The sequence below is a fragment of the Papaver somniferum genome, unplaced genomic scaffold (assembly GCF_003573695.1).
Source record: "Papaver somniferum cultivar HN1 unplaced genomic scaffold, ASM357369v1 unplaced-scaffold_107, whole genome shotgun sequence".
Lineage (NCBI taxonomy): Eukaryota > Viridiplantae > Streptophyta > Magnoliopsida > Ranunculales > Papaveraceae > Papaver > Papaver somniferum.
Genome location: NW_020619603.1, coordinates 9,961,746 through 9,980,543, shown reverse-complemented (window position 1 = coordinate 9,980,543; position 18,798 = coordinate 9,961,746). Strand labels below are relative to the sequence as shown.

At 36.3% G+C, this 18,798-nt stretch overlaps 2 protein-coding genes across 5 annotated transcripts; one reads left to right on the top strand and one right to left on the bottom strand.

Moving 5' to 3' along the window:
* The first annotated feature begins 201 nt into the window (after positions 1-201).
* Positions 202-3,770, top strand: LOC113328448 (nuclear transcription factor Y subunit A-3-like). Of its 4 annotated transcripts, none has more exons than XM_026575560.1 (6): positions 202-471; positions 1,945-2,255; positions 2,341-2,456; positions 2,534-2,605; positions 2,725-2,892; positions 3,116-3,770. In XM_026575560.1, exons 2-6 carry the CDS (start codon positions 1,991-1,993, stop codon positions 3,488-3,490), a joined length of 996 nt encoding a protein of 331 aa, XP_026431345.1. In that variant the 5' UTR covers positions 202-471; positions 1,945-1,990; the 3' UTR covers positions 3,491-3,770. The 4 variants fall into 4 exon arrangements, with proteins under 4 accessions (XP_026431345.1, XP_026431347.1, XP_026431348.1 ...); XM_026575562.1 differs by lacking the exon at positions 202-471 and adding an exon at positions 560-713; XM_026575563.1 differs by lacking the exon at positions 202-471 and adding an exon at positions 922-1,041.
* A 13,633-nt stretch (positions 3,771-17,403) lies between these two features.
* On the bottom strand, positions 17,404-18,447 carry LOC113328032 (adenylate isopentenyltransferase-like). The gene has a single exon (XM_026575127.1). The coding sequence runs from the start codon at positions 18,445-18,447 to the stop codon at positions 17,404-17,406; it is 1,044 nt and encodes a 347-aa protein (XP_026430912.1).
* Positions 18,448-18,798: the final 351 nt, after the last annotated feature.

Genomic DNA, 18,798 nt, shown 5'->3' with positions numbered 1-18,798 from the left:
ATATATCATAATTTGAGGAAAATTAAAGTAGGTAGTAGGGCGGCTAAAACCTGAGAAACAGTCCAGAACAAGAAATTTTAAGATAACTTAAACACAAGTTGGAGCAGAGATTATAGAGTGGTGGTGGTGCATGTTTATTTGGTTGGTGGTGAGTTTTGAGATAGTTAATGAATCTTTTGAGTACATATTGCTTACTTAGTACTCATACATAAATAAATACAGCAAGAAAAAAAAAGATTGAATTTTGAATTGGTGAGTTAAAGTAAACAACAAAAACCAATAAGGAATTTTGGGTCCCTCCTTCTCTCCCTCTCAATTGACAGAGACTAGAGAATAGATAGATAGATAGTTATTGGCTTTTTAGGTTTTTGAGGGTTGGAAGTTGGGAGACATGCCCAGATCTATCCCAACAACAACAATATCACTTCTCCTCCTCCTATTATCCCCTCTCACTTTACCAATTCCCAAAAGGTATGGTTGCAAGTACTAGTCCTTCTTTCCCTTTCTTTATTCAGCTTTTCTGTACTTTTTCTTATCCTAAATATTCTTTCTACTGTTTCATTCATTCGTTCAATCAGAGATATGTGTACTTGAATTGATTGTTTATGGTATTAGCTTGAGTTTTTGATTATTATGATTCTGTGTAAGGAATAAAGCAGAGATTCTTTTTGTTGGTCTTTTTTTGGGTGTTCTATTGGGGTTTCCATATATGGGTATGTTTTTGTTGATTTCAGAACTTTGCAGAAGTATTGATTCTCATGGTTTTTTGCAGTTTTGGGTATTGGTTTTTTTTTTTGGGGTTGTCATCTAAGTAATTTAGTAATTGGAATAATGGGTTATTGGAGTTGTTTTTGATTGGATTGTTTTATTGCTTAAAGATTCAATCTTTTGTTGGCTTTGTTAATGCTAGGGACTGCTCTACTATTCGCTAGTTTCGTGTATTAATCTCGTTTATTAGGGTAATCTCTTGTTGGATTTTGCAGTGTATTGGTTTATTGATTGACCTAATTGGCTAATTCAAATTCAATCTCGTTTGTTCGGGTAATCTTTTGTTGGATTCCAGTGTATTAGTATGTTGGTTGACCTAATTCAAACTCAATCTAATGAGTATCATCTGTTTGATTGTTTTATCGGGTTCAATTTCTTTGCTAGTTATTGATTTTCTTGATTTGTTGTTCTTATCCATTTTTGTAGAACGGTCGGTTTAGTCATACTGATTAACTCCGATTAGTAATTGGTTTTTGAGTGGATGTCGGATTAGAAGAGAATTAGGTATAGTCTAATTTAGTAACTCTCGTCTAATCATCGTTGATTTGCCAGGAATGTCTTTTAGGATGTTGCAAATGATAGTGCCATATTGATGCCCATACGAAATTTTTTAGCTCCTGTAGTTTGCAACGGGTGGGATTACGAAAGCCATTGTAGTTTGTATTGAGAAACAATTTTGATCTTACAGTCCATGGTGCACAAAAGAGGGTTGCTAATCCCCAGTTGAGATTTTACTCAGACTCTAAATAACCAATCCAATGGACACCCGACACAGAATAGTCTTATACTGTGGGAAGATTCGGTAACTATGAACCGATTGCACTGTTCCCAGTTAGTGGAGTATATTGGGTTTCTGTGGCATGAGTGTGTGCATGTGTGGTAGAGGAGAGAAGAATATAGGTAGAATAGAAAATCTCTGTTGGGAGATTTGGTGCGACTTCGGATCATGTTGTGTAATTGATCTGTTAATACTTTCACCTGAGAATATAACTAGCAATGATGGACTTGTCTCATGGTCGTATAATTGAGTACATCGTATATGGTTGTTTTAAGGATTATGCCTATTGATATAGGTGAGTGTCGTAGTTTTGATTCGAAATTGCACTATTATATGGTAATTGGTACAACCACACTATAACAGCCTACTTAGGTGTTTGTTATGTTTCATTTGTGCAGACACTTCTGCGGCCACCAGAACAGGTGAAACACACTGAAAATACGGATGCAGAACATTCAAGGGAATGAATCCCACCAATTTTCTAGCCACCCAGCATCCCCTTCCGTTGTTAATAGTTGTTCGCGTTCTTGGTGGAATTCTTCTGTGTCACAAATTCCACCATCTTCTATGTCCAGAAGTACAAGTTTGAATGTTGACACTCCACCTCAACATTGTCAAAATGCAAATCAGTTAGGTGCTCAACATCAAGATCAGGATTCTTCCTCTAGTCAGTCGACTATTCAATCTCATCATGAAATGGCAACTAGAGGTAGATGAAACCTTCATGCCAAATCTCTTAATTTAACTTGTATGGATATCATTATATTGACGTGGTTGCTGTTCTTTGATTTAAGCTGGACACGCTGAAGATAATGGAAGACAAGAGGAAGCTCAAGTTAAATCCTTCGCAACTCAGGCAACTCCCTATTTCAGATTACCTCCTTCACAGATCGATTTTAATCAATCTATGGTAGGTACTTTTCTTGTCGACTCGTCTTTAAGAGTGTGGATGTAAACCTAATAACTGCTCATCATTCTTGACCTCAGACTCACCTTCCTTACCCTTATGCTGATCCTTACTATGGTGCAATGGTGGCTTCTTATGGAGCACAGCCTATTGTAAGTAGTATTATACTGAAATCTTAGTTCTGTTCATCGAGTTCCCAGCGGGATGGTTTTTTTAAATTTTTTTGGTGTTGAACTTTCTTTTGTTGATATACCTCTTATTTGAACTGAAGCACATGCCTCCAGATATGGTTGGTAATCCTACACGAGTCCCTCTGCCTCTTGAAATTGCGGAAGCAGGACCAATCTTTGTAAATGCTAAACAATACCATGCAATCCTCAGACGCAGACAAACCCGTGCCAAACTTGAGGCCCAAAACAGACTTGTTAAACCTCGAAAGGTATGTGCTTTACAATCCCGTATGTAAATTGTGGTTTGATTGTGTGAGAAGCAGACCCACGGACAGTGTCAAAAATGAGGGAAAACACATGCACAACTGTGATTTACTAACCATTTGAATCCATTATATTGCTTATCTCAATCGCATTTCCCTGTAAACCGATTTTTCGTTTCTGGTGACTCACTATTTTTTCGAGGAGTCTCACACTGTCACTAATTTGCAGCCATATCTTCACGAATCTCGGCATCTCCATGCAGTAAAGAGGGTGAGAGGATCTGGTGGACGTTTTCTAAAGCAGCAAACTGGCGCTTCTTCCCCTCCCAATGTTGTGAATACATCGGAGTTGGCTTCCCAACAAACAAGGGGAAATCTATTAGAATCTGAAATCCGTCAATCAGAACCCGCCAATCCAGCTGCTCCTACCACGTCGTATTCTGACACAACTTGTCTATCCTACAGTGAGGCACCCGATCATAGGTTGTTTTCAGGGTACAATCATCTCCAACGTCTTGGTTCCACCTCCTCACAAGATAGTGGCAGTGGAGATGGCATGTCGTATAATGGGTACCAGCAGTTTGGCGTCCCCGTAACCCGATGAGGAATGAGAATCACACACTGCTATGTCAGAATTTCAGCTTCCGCTGCATATTTGATGATGAGTCATGATCAAGTACAACTATTCTCCATATGATTATATGCATCTCGGCAGTCGTGTTATGAAACTTGTAGTGTGATAAATTCCCCATTGGCAATTCATCCTTGGCTTTGTATCTTTAGTTCTGTTTCTTCTATATTTTACGCTGGTAATCTGAAAGAACTATGAATTGATAAGTTGGCAAGTTCGGTGTGATTTTGAGGAAGGTTAAAATTTCAGGTAAGTAATTCATATTCTGTGATTTATATTTTTACCAGTTCCGGTCTCTATGAGTTTGTTTTTCCTTTTTTCGGGCTTCTCAAGTATATTGTCAGTTTTAAGCACCATTTGGTTCTGTGTTTTGAGTTGTTATTCTAACACTAGATTTTGTAATAAGCAGCGGAAAAGCATACAATTGTCAACCATCTAAACTATTAGCAGGAACGGAGCCAGGCACCAGCCAACCAGCTCCTAGAGCCAATTTAAGTATATTTTCTAAAACTTCTAAAAGATTGTGCTCTTTTATTCATTGTTTGCCCCTACCACCACTACCGCGGTTACCACCACCAACACTGCATATTTCGCCTTATCTTGTTGCCCCATAACTTGAAACGGGCCCCTTAAAATCAAGCTTCCAATTTTGGCACAATTTTGTGGTCATCTCATCTATTTGATCTTAGCCCTGCCCAGAAAGGATTCAAGCCCATGTTCAAGTTCTTTCAAATTCTTGCAAAAATGCTTGAAAACTTGCTTCGAGTTCTGGAAAGATCTTAGGAAATTAATTTGAGTTACTGGAAATTATTATTTTGTCTTATTCTACTACTACAAATTGGTTTTTCTTAGATCGGAGAACAAATCTTGTTTTCAATTCAAAGAATCGGTGTTTTGGTGATCTTAACTTGTATACAAGTTATCAGGATCCTTCAAAGAATCTAACTTCAACCTCACTGCTGTCAGGTCTAGACCTTGTTGGGATCCCAAGTGCCACGATATGAATATGCTGGTTGGAGATGCGAGATTAAAGCATAGGCCATCATAGGGAGTATATGAGTGGCATCAGGTTTAAGTAAATTTAGTCCTTCAAGAGCTTGGGATAGAGAGTTTGTTTAATATTAATGTATCCATGTTCAAAAAGCACGCCTCTGTCCTCTGCCTGTATTCATGCTGATCCAAATACACTCCTATCCAGCTTTTTACGCTTTCAGAATGTTTGCAGCATGAGTTGGATGAATCAAAAACTTATACAAATGGCAATATGGTGGCACCATACAGAAACATTTATATTTCCTTCTTGGAGCTCTCTCCCTGTCTTCTCACTGTCTACAAAGTTCAAGAGTTCAGTCTATAGGTCCTCTTAACTCCTCCCTAGATGTCTTTTATGATTCCTAGCTTGACTGCTTGACGTCTACAAACTTGGCAACTAGCTACCATGACAAGTATATGCGGGGTGTCTAAGCACTCCAGGCACGCGTATATTACTGGTGTGATCAGGCATATGTCCACTACGTTAGAAACTCTGGAGTCATTGCCTACTCATTCCTTCGAGACCTCGGGATAGCTTCTTCCAAATAAAACTAGAATATAATAAGGGTTAATATCTTGGGATTACAATTATAAAGCACGCCAGTGTCCTGTATTCATGCTGATCCAAATATACTCCTATTCACCTGAGAAACTGGCTTATTTAATTTGTTCTCTGATTATGGGTAGTCTATGCATGAAATTTTATCAACCATTAAATAAACAAGACTTCCGGATTGTCTTTAATGGCGTACTACATATTGTCATGCACTCGAGCCCATAATAATAAAAACGTGGGTATGAACTTTTAAATTCCCTAATTTTTAAAGTGACAAATTTTACAGTATGCATGCATGTTTGCTATGTGCGGTAACAGTATACTTGTCATCACCTGCCGGACATGCCCGATCATGCTTACGGGCGGTATGGACTTTTATTAATTGGAGGCATTGGTTGTTTGCTTAGAGACCTTGGGATGTTTTCTTTATACTGTAGTTTCTTCTTCACTACCTTGGGATTACAATTTCAAAAGCACGCCACTGTCCTGCATTCATGCCGATCCAAAATACTACACACCTATTCAGCAAACAGCAATAAATAAACAAGACTTCAATCGTAAGGTATCCCCATCGTTTTCGTGGTCCAACTAGCTATCATCCATGCCTACAGCCCTATACAACAGACGATGTGGGACCCACAGAATAGACTCCATCATCCCATGTTTTTATGTACGCAGAAAACAAAGAGATTCATAACTCAACATCACACCAACCTCCCAACTCCCATGCTTTCCCGCGTTCTTCTCTCTTGAAAAATACACGCAAAATTAAAAAACACCTTTCTTCCTACCTGGCTGGTCATCATCACATTCAATTCTTATGGTTGTTTTTTTCTCCCCACATAACAAGGACCTTGTAATCGGTTTTATATCAATTTCTTGTTCAAAGAAATTGTTGACCGCAATCAAATGAAGCATCGAGTCCCATGCCTTGTAAACTTAGAACGAAGTTTACTTATTTTGAGGATTAGGACATCTATCTAGAGTCCATGTGAAAAACCAACCATGTTATGTTGACATTTGTTTTGAAAATAGTTGTATAAGAGTGTCGTACATTAATCAAAAATCAAGAGAATAATAGGTCTCGTTGTCACGTCAGATTGTAGATAAAATGTTATGTCAACAATTATTTAACAGTAATATTACTCTTAGCCGTACAAAGATAACAAATATCATGTAATCGACTTTATATGGAATCTATCAATTCTTATTCAAGGGATCCTTGACCGCAATCAAGTGAAGCATTGAGTCCCATGCCATGAACAATTAGAATAGGGTGTAATAATTTTGAGGATTAAAAGAACACTATCTGGAGTCCTTATGAAAAATCAACAACGTTATGTTGACATTTGTTTAACAAAAGTTGTGTATATTCCCCGAAGTCGTACGTCGAGGATAAAATCATTTTTCTCAGTGCTGAATTGGGATATTTAAAAGTCAGGAGAATAATAAATCTTACTGCCACGTCATATTGTAGATAAAGTGTTATGTCAACAATTATTTAGCAGTAATATTACTCTTAGCCTTACAAAGATAACAAGGACCTTGTACTGGATTTCTATCAAAAAAATTTTCAAAGAATCGTTGACTGCAATCAAGTGAAACATTAAGAATTTAATAATTTTGAGGATTAGAACTTCCATCTAGAGTCCATATCAAAAATAAACCATGACATGTTGACATTTGTTTTAATAAAAGTTGTGTATATTCCTCAGAGTTGTACGTTGAGGATGAAGTTATTTTTTTAGTGCTGAATTGGGATATTCAAAAGTCAAGAAAATAGTACGTCTCACTGGCGCGTCAGATTATAGATAAAATGTTATGTCAACAATTATTTAGCAGTAATATTACTCTTAGACGTATAAAAATAGTAAGGACCTTGTAATCGGTTTTATATAGAATCTATCAATTTCTTATACAAAGAATCGTTGACTGCAATCAAGTGAAGCATCGTGTTCCAAACCTGGTGAGTTTAATAATTTTGTGGACTAGAATACCTATCTAGAGTCCTTGTGAAAAATCAACAATGTTATGTTGACATTTGTTTAACAAAAGTTGTGTATATTCCTCGTAGTCGTGCATCCGAGGATAAAATCATTTTTCTTAGTGCTGAATTATGATATTCAAAAGTCAAGAGAATAATAAGTCTTACCATTACGTCCGATTGTAGATAAAATGTTATGTCAACCATTATTTAGCAGTAATATTACTCTTAGCCGTACAAAGATAATAAGGACCTTGTAATTGATTTTATATAGAACCTATCAATTTCTTGTACACATAATCGTTGACTGCAATCAAGTGAAACATTAAGTTCCATGCCTTGTGAATTAATAATTTTGAGGATAGAACATCTATCTAAAGTCCATATGAAAATCAACCATGGTATGTTGACATTTGCTTTAACAAAAGTTGTATATATTCCTGAGAGTTGTACGTCGAGGATAAAATTATTTTTTTAGTACTGAATTGGGATTTTCAAAAGTCAAGAGAATAGTAGGCCTCGCTGCCACGTCAGATTATAGATAAAATGCTTTGTCAACCATTATTTAGCAGTAATATTACTCTTAGTCGTACAAAAATAACAAGGACCTTGTAATCAGTTTTATATAGAATCTATCAATTTCTTGTACAAAGAATCGTGACTGCAATGAAGTGAAGCATCCAGTTCCAAGCCTTGTGAGTTTAATAATGTCGAGGATTAGAATATCTATCTAGAGTCCATATGAAAAATCAACCATGGTATGTTGACATTTGTATTAACAAAAGTTTTATATTGTTAGCGCACTGCTCGGTCAAACTCGCATGCGTTGCTATCTCAAGCATGTTTGTCAATGTTAGTGATCAAAACTATAAGTCTTGATTTCAAGTCTCTTATAGCTAAGTCTCGGACTAGGATAGTAAGTGTAGTTGAGCTCAAGGACTTCATGGCGATTCATCATACAAGTAGAAGATCTACTCAAGGAACCGGTGGAACTTCTCGACAAAAACATATGTGGAAACTTGAACTTATCTGTAACTCAAAAGTCTATCTATTTTATCTCCTACTCTTTGAGACAAAAGTCGAATGCTATATATATAGACTAGATCATTCACATTTGGTATTTCGAGCCGAGTATACCTCGCCTATTTATATCTCGAAATATGTATTGGTAAGCTTTTTGCTTCGACCAAGTTTATCTTTACCTAGTGACGAAAGTCATGAATGTTTCAATCACTTTGAAAATTGATTTGACGAGAAATAGTGTAACAACTATATAACGTCCTCTAAGAATGTTTCAATAATTGGTATGAGAGTTTAGATTACATAACCAATGGATTCCTTGAACCGAAGTTTTCGAACTTTGTTGATCAAGAGAACCGGAAGTATGGCAAGTGCCAAGTCCGCGAACTGCCGAAGTTCTCAAACCCGAGAATTTTCTGCTGGAGTTGACAAACTACTTGCGTGAGACAAGTACGCGAACCCAGTCCGCGAACCAGCGTAGTTCTCGAACCCGAAAATTTCTGCTGGAGTTTGTAAACTCTATCTGGTGTCTTAAGTCCGCGAACCTAGTCTGCGAACTTAATAAGGTTATATATCTAAAGATGATTTCTGAACTTAATCTTAAAAGACTAAGGAATGCATTTGCAAACCGTGGCTATTAAAGTTCATGAACCGATTCGAGTGAATCAAATCATCTTTGCTTCAATTGTGTCTTGTGTAGTTACATAAGATTTCCTTGTAATTGAACAACTCTCTTAACTAGTTCATTTGAGTCAATTGGACTAGTTATGGTGAACAAAAACATGGTTGGTATGAAACGCTCAACCTCTTTAGGTAGACTACTGTTGAACCAACAATGTACACGTTTGGGTGCGGTTAAAAAACCTAGAAGCGTACAGTCATTTGTGTATGACAAGCTAAGTTTTCGATCTAACGGTTGAGAGATATTAGCTTGAATCTAAATCAGGTTTTCATCTAACGGTGAATATTGATTGCTTTGTGACTAAGGCAAAACCCTGATTTGAAAGGCAATATAAAGGAGACATCTAGTATTGTGCAAAACGAACCCCCACACCTTACGTGTGATACTAGTTTGCGTGCTAGAGTTGATTCTCCTTTAACCTTTGGTTTTCTTCTTCTAAAACCAGGTTAACGACTTAAAGACTTCATTGGGATTGTGAAGCCAGACCGATACTACTTTTATCGTAGTTGTGTGATCTGATCTTGCATCTTATATCGTAACAGTACAATCATATTGATTGGCTTGAGATCGTGAGAGTTCTCCGATAGGCAAGATATAAAAAGTAATCACAAACACCTTCATCTCATCGTTTGTGATTTCACGACATCTTGTTTCGCTACCATACGATTAAGATTATTGTGAGGTGATTGATTAATATAGGTTGTTCTTAGGGAATATAAGACCGGATTATCAATTGGTTCCTGTTCACCTTGATTATTATCAAAAGACGGAACAAAATTTTAGGGTTTTTATGTAGGAGACAGATTGATCCTTTGATAGACTTGTCTTTGTGAGACAGATTTGTTTATTGTGAAAGCCTACGATTTTGGGTCGTAGCAACTCTTAGTTATGGGTGAGATCAACTAAGGGAATCAAGTGTGCAGTATCCTGCTGGGATCAGAGGCGTAGGGAGTACAACTGTACCTTGGATCAGTGGGAGACTGATTTGGGTTCAACTACAATCCAGTCCGAAGTTATCTTGGAGTAGGCTAGTATCTGTATCGGCTTAATACAGTGTGTGTTCAATCTGGACTAGGTCCCGGGGTTTTTCTGCATTTGCGGTTCCCTCGTTAACAAAATTTCTGGTGTATGTGTTATTTTAATTTCCGCATTATATTGTTTTATCTATATAATTGAAATAATACAGGTTGTGCGTTAGATCATAAATTAGTGTAATCCAACCTTTGGTTGTTGATTAACATTGATTGATCCTTGGACATTGGTCTTTGGTACCGTCCAAGTTATTCCTTGTGTTTGATTAAAGACTCGTTGATTTCTATTAGCTTGAGTAAATCAAAACAAGAGAGAGATATTAACTCCTTGAGATACTTTTACCTAGATTGAGTCTGACTGTCTAGTTGATTCTCTAGAAAGTGTTTTGGAGTTAGTCCATACATATTGCTAAGCGAAATATTGGGTGGTGTTGTTAGATCCCCGCTTTTTCAATTGGTATCAGAGCAGGCAAACACGTTAAAGACCTTATAAGACTGTGTTTGTAGCGATCTGATTATGGACGAGTCTATCTCTAATAACGTACCAGTTCAGAAATTACCAGATGATTCTAAAAGCTTGGATTCACCTGAGAGAACTCCCACATCTAAGTCAATATCTAAACATTCTCTTGATTTAAAAACTGTTGATTGGGAAAATCTCCTAAAAGAACAGTTGGATGAACTTTCTGATGAAGGTGATTCAGATATTGATAGAGATCTTGATGAGGAAGTCTCAGAGTATGTTAAGTTTTTGGATTCGTGGAATAAGAAGAAGATTACAACTTCTCATGTCACACCTCTTCTGACTCCTCTCTGTCGAGGAAACAATAAATTGAGAAGATGTTACGCAGGTGTTTATTTTTAGAATCGTTCTACCGAATCGATCCTCAGGGATTCTGAGGAAAACCTACATATGAAGTCACTTGAATGTGATAATCTTTATCAAAAGTACTTTTTGTTGGAAGAGAAACTTGCATAATCTGAAGCAAGGTTTAACTCTCAACAAATTAGTTTTGATGACAAAGAAAGTGCTTGTCTCGTTCGAGAAAAACGCCTTGAGGCTGATTTAGCTGATGCTCTTGATAAAGTCAAGATGTTGGAAGATGACTTGAAAAAGTTCAATACTAGTTCAAGCAAATTAACCACTATGCTAGGAGCAAGTAAAAAAATCATCGTGATACACGAGGATTGGGATATAAGGGAATAGATGCTCCAAGTATTAGCAAAGAGGTAAAAAATTTCAAGGCTAGTGATACTTCTCAACAAAAGGTTTCCACTGATGGAAAAAGTGAAATACCTTCACCGGCAGTTAAGGTTCGAAAGAGCAAAGTATATCAACCTCCAAAGTCAGCACATACAGATCGAGGTAAGACCATTCCTTATGTTTTCCACTATTGCGGAAATAAAGGTCACCTGGAAAGGAGATGTCGTTTCCGTATAAGGAATGAGAAACTTCATGTTGTTCTTGTTTAGGAATCACAAGAAGTTGTGAAACCAAGATCATACGTTAAGACTAATCCTCTTAACGTTACAGGTTGTAACTGTCCAACCCTTAGGCAAAGGAATCAGTGCTGTGATAAGCCTAGATTTGCCTATAAACGTCATACGAATACTTTTCACAATCGTAATGGTTATAAAAAGGATAACTTCGTAAAGATGAAGACAAGATCTGATGCTCCCAATTGGAGAAAGACTAACTTGCAAAAGAATAGTCAACCCAATTCTCTTTCGGAAAATCTTGAAGAGAGTAATGGGAAGAAGGTTTCGGTCGTTCCTAAATGCACTCAAAAGTGGATACCAGAGAAATTCAATGATGTTTTGAGTGTGAAAAGTAATGATCTCCCAGAAAGTTCCATGACTATGGAGAAAGCAGTATCCATGATGCTGGAACTAAAAAATTTCTTTGGGAAAATGAATTTGGATGTGAAAGGTTCTAAAAGCGATCTCTTTCATGATAATCCAAAAGTCACTTGTGGTGAGCAGGACATTGTTCACCTCAACACAACTTGAGTGTGTTGAAAGTGCATCTTCACTAAGAATGCCCTGCCATGTATACGGTGAGGGAAGCACAACAACTGGGGAGCATAGATTATGTTTGGTAAGGTTGTAGAATTCAACTGGTTTCATCTAAAAAAGGTATGTCTATAAACTTGAGCAAGATTTGTGCTTTTATTTGCTTAGAGAACTTATAATGATTCACATACCTTTGTTATCTTTTTTTTTTTTACCTAACTTGATCTGTGTTTAAGGTTCTTAAATGTTCAGGTTTGAAAATAATAGTTCGGGATGTTTGGACTTCATGGTACACATACCAAGTATGCTACCATCATTTAAAATCAAAATCCAGGGGTTTAAATTCGCATACCCAGTTTGCAAACTTCTCCAAGTTATGAAAATTCGTTTGCAAACCCTTATGCATACTTGCTTGTAGACGTCGATGTTCGGTAAACTTGTTTTGGCCGTAATTTCTTCGTCCAAACTCGGAATGACCTCATTATTTTTGCATTCTCTTCCTCTTTGATTTCTCTTCGAAATGGAGATGAGAATTTCTGAATTTAAAATTGGTGTTTGTCCTGTCTCCTTTTTTTGAGTATTTTGCTCTGTTTCGTTGCACTTGTTCCACTTCTATTGGACTTGGGCACTTGTATTATTGGAGTACTACTCTTCTAAGCTCATTGTAGCTTTTACAAGAATGTTGTTGATGAATCACAAAGAAGGAAGTTCAAGAATGGGCAATAACACGCATTACTATGGGATTCTTGAATGTTCACAATCATTTTATGTGAACTATGGTGCATGGTCGTTAATGACTTTGTATGTTCTTCTTTGTTAATAAAATATTTTTATACTCCTTTGGTAGCTATTCTTGGTACAAAACTGGGCGGAAAAGATTGATTATACATTCTAAGGAGAAATTATCTTATATGTGCATTACGAGTTTGTCTTGTTGCCTAGGAAACTTCTTATGAGAATTTATTCTAATTTTTGAAGGATTACTAGAGTTTGGAATGGCCATTATTGTGATTTCACATTGCTATGTCCAACGGTTTCATCTTCATGTTTTTAGATTTATTGGTGTGAAATTCTAAAAATATTTGGAGGATGATGTTTTGCAGTATTTAATCTTTTTGATTTGTTATATTGCAATTTGTTATAGGATATGTATGTTTGCGTCCGTGAACTTGAAGGTCCCATACTTTGTCAAAAGTAAAGTCCTTCGTGTTCGGTATTCACGTACTGGTAAAAGGATGAATGGACTTTTGACAAATACAAAAGTTAAGCCTATATTGTCAAGTATGTTGATGGAAGATAGGTTAAAATCTTTTGTTTTCAAGGATTATGTCTATTATTGTTGTTATGCAAATAATGATTGAAGATAGAATGAATCCTTGTGTATTCCGCAGTATTGATCATCCCTGATCCATATTCGTATATATTACTGTGAGGATCTGTAATGTGTCTAATGTTGATCACGATACAACCAAGTTGATTATTTTTTATTAGCTTTGTTGGTTGTTCCGTAAGGTACTTTATGTTGAGCACTTTCAACTAAAATTAATCATCTTGTTTGGTTATTTAGTTATTGATCCGTAAGTTTTCTTATGTCGATCAAAACAATTGACAATTAAATTTATTATTTTCGTAATTAGTTTGGTTGTGTATTCCAATTAGATTAATTATGGGTTCTCTTGTAATTAATCTAGTTGAGCATTTTTGTGCCTCCATGAGTTTTCTTATGTTGAGCACAAACAATTGAATTGATCACTTTTTGTGTTTGACTTGATTGCGTATACCGATTAAATTAGTCACGGGTTTTACTTGTGATTAATTTGATTGAGTTTTTGGATATAAAAAATCATTCTCATGGTCTTTGGTGTCCAATAAAATCCTTCTTTTCTTTCGAAATTAAGGTATCTCTTGTTGTTCTTTCGGGAATGACATCAAATGGGGGAGAGTTCTTTTGAACTTGTGTTAAATGGTCATATCTTGAGGGGTGTGCGGCTGTGGAATTTTAGAGGGGTTATCTTGTATCTTTAAACTCCTTGATGAATGTTGTTAGCTTCGACTATATGATTGCATCTAAATAAGATGATGTGTGTTTCTTTCTCTCAGTCATAAAATGTCTCTTATGGAAATTTCAATATAATCCCGTTCTTGTACCTTTGCCAATTTTAGTGACAAAAAGAGGGAGAATAAATATGTAGTTCACATTACAAATACATATGGTTTTCGGATCATTGTGTAAGGAGTAGTGGTTTTCATGTGATATGGAGTATTGACTAAGGGGGAGTGATATATATCACCATAGTATTATTGTTGAAGTTGTTATACAATTGGACTTTGACACTGTATAATAATACTATCACACTGTATAACAATGATCGAGACCGATGCTTTCTCATTGTTATAACTACGGATCTTCAACAAGTGATGCTAAACTTACAACCATTGGGATCATTGGAGCACTTGAAAGTGACGAAGATTTCGAGGAATGTTGAAGATTAGACATGTGGAATAGGAGCTACTAAAGTTTCATTATCTTTTTTGTATTTCATATGTATTGATAGTTTTGTCACTAAAATTGACAAAGGGGGAGATTGTTAGAGAACTGCTCGGTCAAACTCGCATGCGTTGCTATGTCAAGCATGTTTGTCAATGTTAGTGATCAAAACTATAAGTCTTGATTTCTAGTGTCTTATAGCTAAGTCTCGGACTAGGATAGTAAGTGTAGTTGAGCTCAAGGACTTCATGGCGATTCATCATACAAGTAGAAGATCTACTCAAGGAACCGGTGGAACTTCTCGACAAAAAGGTATGTGGAGACTTGAACTTATCTGTCACTCAAAAGTCTATCTATTCTATCTCATACTCTTTGAGACAAAATTCGTATGCTATATATATATATATATAGACTAGATCATACACATTTGGTATTTCGAGCCCAGTATACCTCGCCTATCTATATCTCGAAATATGTGTTGGTAAGCTTTTTGCTTCGACAAAGTTTATCTTTACCTAGTGACGAAAGTCATGAATGTTTCAATTACTTTGAAAATTGCTTTGACGAGAAATAGTGTAACAACTATATAATGGTTGAGAAATATTAGCTTGAATCTAAATCAGGTTTTCATCTAACAGTGAACATTGATTGCTTTGTAACTAAGGAAAAACCCTGATTTGAAAGGCTATATAAAGGAGACATCTAGTATTGTGCAAAACGAATCCCCACACCTTACGTGTGATACTAGTTTGCGTGCTAGAGTTGATCACTAACATTGACAACTTAAAGACTTCATTGGGAATGTGAAGCCAGACCGATACTACTTTTTATCGTAGTTGTGTGATCTGATCTTGCATCTTCTATCGTAACAGTACAATCATATTGATTGGCTTGAGATCGTGAGAGTTCTCCGATAGGCAAGATATAAAAAGTAATCACAAACACCTTCGTCTCATCGTTTGTGATTCCACGACATCTTGTTTCGCTACCATACGATTAAGATTGTTGTGAGGTGATTGATTAATCTACGCTGTTCTTTGGGAATATAAGACCGGATTATGAATTGGTTCCTGTTCACCTTGATTATTATCAAAAGACGGAACAAAAACTTTTAGATTTTTTCTGTGGGAGACAGATTGATCCTTTGATAGACTTGTATGTATGAGACATATTTATTTATTATTAAAGCCTGCGATTTTGGGTCGTAGCAACTCTTAGTTGTGGATGAGATCAGCTAAGGTAATCAAGTGCGCAGTATCCTGATGGGATCAGAGGCGTAGGGACTACAATTGTACCTTGGATTAATGGGAGACTGATTGGGGTTCAACTACAATCCAGTCCGAAGTTAGCTTGGAGTATGCTAGTGTCTGTAGCGGCTTAATACAGTGTGTGTTCAATCTGGACTAGGTCCCGGGGTTTTTCTGCATTTGTGGTTTCCTCGTTAACAAAATTTCTGGTGTCTGTGTTATTTCAATTTCCGCATTATATTGTTTTATCTTTATAATTGAAGTAATACAGGTTGTGCTTTAGATCATCAATTAGTATAATCCAACCTTTGGTTGTTGATTAACATTGACTGATCCTTGGACATTGGTCTTTGGTACCGCCCAAGTTATTCCTTGTGCTTGATTAAAGATTCGCTGATTTCTATTAGCTTGAGTAAATCAAAACAAGAGATAGATATTAACTCCTTGAGATACTTTTACCTAGATTGAGTTTGACTGTCTAGTTGATTCTCTAGAAAGTGTTTTGGAGTTAGTCCATACAGATTGCTAAACAAAATATTCGGTGGTGTTGTTAGACCCCCGCTTTTTCATATATATTCCTCAGAGTTGTATCTCGAGGATAAAATTATTTTTCTTAGTGCTGAATGCGGATATTCAAATGTCCAGATAGTAATAGGTCTCACTGCCAGGTTAGATTGTAGATAAAGTGTTATGTAAATAATTATCTAGCAACAATATTACTCTTATCCGTACCAAGATAAAATCATTTTTTTTTACTGAATGGGCTTATCCAAATGTGAAGAAAACGGCAGATCTCACTGTCGTATGAGATTGTACATAAGTGCTATTAAATTGTAGTCTTGTATATTAATTTTGTGTTTGAATATACCACAACATTATTCTTGTTAATGTTAGTCGTACATCTAGGATAAATCATTTTTTCTTGAACTGAATGAAGATATCCAAAGGTGTAGAAACTAGTAAATCTCACTGTCAGGTTGTGGATAAACTACCGGTAAATTGTTGTTTGGATATTATTTTCATGTTGGAATATGTTGTAGGTTTCCACTCAGGCGTACATCCAGGAATAAAATCAGTTGAATGAAGTTATTCAAAGGTGAAGAAGAAAATAACAGGTCTCACCACCACATCTGATTGTAATAAAGTGCTAATAAATTGTTGTTTTCGACATCATTTTCGTGTTGGAATATGCAACAACATTCCTTTAAGTTATGCATCCAAGACGAAAAAACTATATGCCTCACTACCATGTCAGATTGCAGATAAAGTACTTGTAAATAAATTTGTGTTCTGTATATATTATTTTCATGTGGGAATATACAATACAGTGGCATTTATAATCTAATTAGGTGCTTCCCTCAAAAAGGTCACTTTGTACACTTATAATGAGGATATCTTATACTTCCTCCGTCCTATTTTAGATGAAGCGGAAGGTGTTTTCACATAGATTAAGAAAATGGAAAGAGATTAACTTTTTTTCCATATATATCCCTTAATAATAATTGTTAAAATAATTAAATCTCCTAGTTTTTTGTTCCTTGTTTCTAGTGGTTGATTCCAATGTAGGGTCAAATTAGGAAGAAAGTGTGAAAATTATGGACACCTTCAAATCTAGCAAAATGTACAAAAAAAAAAAAAAAAAAAAAAAAAAAAAAAAAAAAAAAAGATTTGCAGTATCACAATTTTATGGAATCCCTTTTTGACATTTTTATAAATTGTATACACAATGCCATGAATATTCACCATAAGTTGTATTTACTCTAAAGAGCCAAAGAAAAACTCAACATATGTGGAGAAAAACAGACCAAACACCACCACCACACAACACCACCTCTATTCATCTAAGAATTGCTTCACAATCTTCACACTCTTCTCAACAATCTCCTTATCCCAAATCTCCGACGACTTACCGGAATCCGACTCTAACACTGCCCGGAAAACTTCAGTGGCATCCAACTTTTGTATATTCCATCCAATCAATCTCAACCGTTCAATTTTCTTAATCTGTCTTATAGCCAATTCATATGTATTGCATTTGACAGCCTCAACAGCTTCTTCAAACACCATCCTCATCTCCCTCCTCCTCTCTCCATCACCACCACCACCACACTCGAAACACCCGTCGCGTATCGACTTCACCACCGATGACACAACCGTGCCACCATTAGTCTCAATGCACCCATTAGTACCCAACACATTCCCATTGGTATAATAATGATTCCAATAATTATTCTTTCCCGGTGGAAATAACTTGAAAAACCGTTCAAATTCAGGTACACCAATTGATTTCCTGATCCCAGTCCGACACACCGGAGTTGTTTCTTCTTCATCTTCTTCTTCTTGGCATTCATAGAATTTCGATAGTTCTTCAAACATACCGGAATCAATCATTTGATCGACTCGTAGAGATAAGTACTCTTTCAACACCGGCAATGCAACATCAATCCATAAGAAACAGCAGTCATACCGTAACTTACCGGAAACTCCATCTTCTTCAGCTGAAGAACAGAAGAAATCTAAAGAAGAAGAAGATAACGATAACGAGTCGGAACTAGAAAGCTCTTTAGTTAAGAATGAGTAGATTAATGAGTTAGAACCACCAACTAAAACCGGCAAACAATTTCTTGAAAAAATCTCTGCAACTGTGGAATCCGCCAAAGAACGATAATCAAACGGAGTTAGCTCGTGTTCATACGAGTCGAACTCATCTAGTAAATGGTGTGGAATGTTGGAACGTTCATGAACCGGGATCTTGTTTGTAGTTATACTTAAACCTTGATATATTTGCATTTTGTCTGAGTTTATTATCTCTGAAGGTGAGAAATTTGTTGCTAAATCTATTGATAAACGAGATTTACCAGTACCTGTAGCACCCATTACGACGACAATCTTTTCACGGTGGTGGTGGTGGTGGTGGGGGAGGAGGTGGTTGGTGGTGTTGAGTTTCATTGTATCCATTTTCATTTACAGATGATGATTGAGGTGAAAAAGTGGGGCGGTTGTGACAGAGACGAGATTCACAGAGGGAATGAAAGGCAAAAGGTAGGGTTCTGCAGGATGACTTTTAATACAGAGGAGCAGAGTTAATAGTACGAGTCCTGAGGTGATCAGCAATCTGCACGCCAACTGTTTGTCAGACTTTTCTGACAGAAATCCTTTTTTTTTTGTTTCCAGGAATTCATATTTATGGCCATTTTTTAATTGATTTTAGTTGTACTTTATTAGTAT

Coding starts and splice junctions, on each gene's coding strand:
- LOC113328448 (XM_026575560.1), top strand. CDS start 1,991: ATGCAGAACATTCAAGGGAATGAATCCCACCAATTTTCTAGCCACCCA. Junction 2,256..2,340: donor TCATGAAATGGCAACTAGAG/GTAGATGAAACC, acceptor CTTTGATTTAAG/CTGGACACGCTGAAGATAAT. Junction 2,893..3,115: donor GACTTGTTAAACCTCGAAAG/GTATGTGCTTTA, acceptor ACTAATTTGCAG/CCATATCTTCACGAATCTCG.
- LOC113328032 (XM_026575127.1), bottom strand. CDS start 18,447: ATGGGTGCTACAGGTACTGGTAAATCTCGTTTATCAATAGATTTAGCA.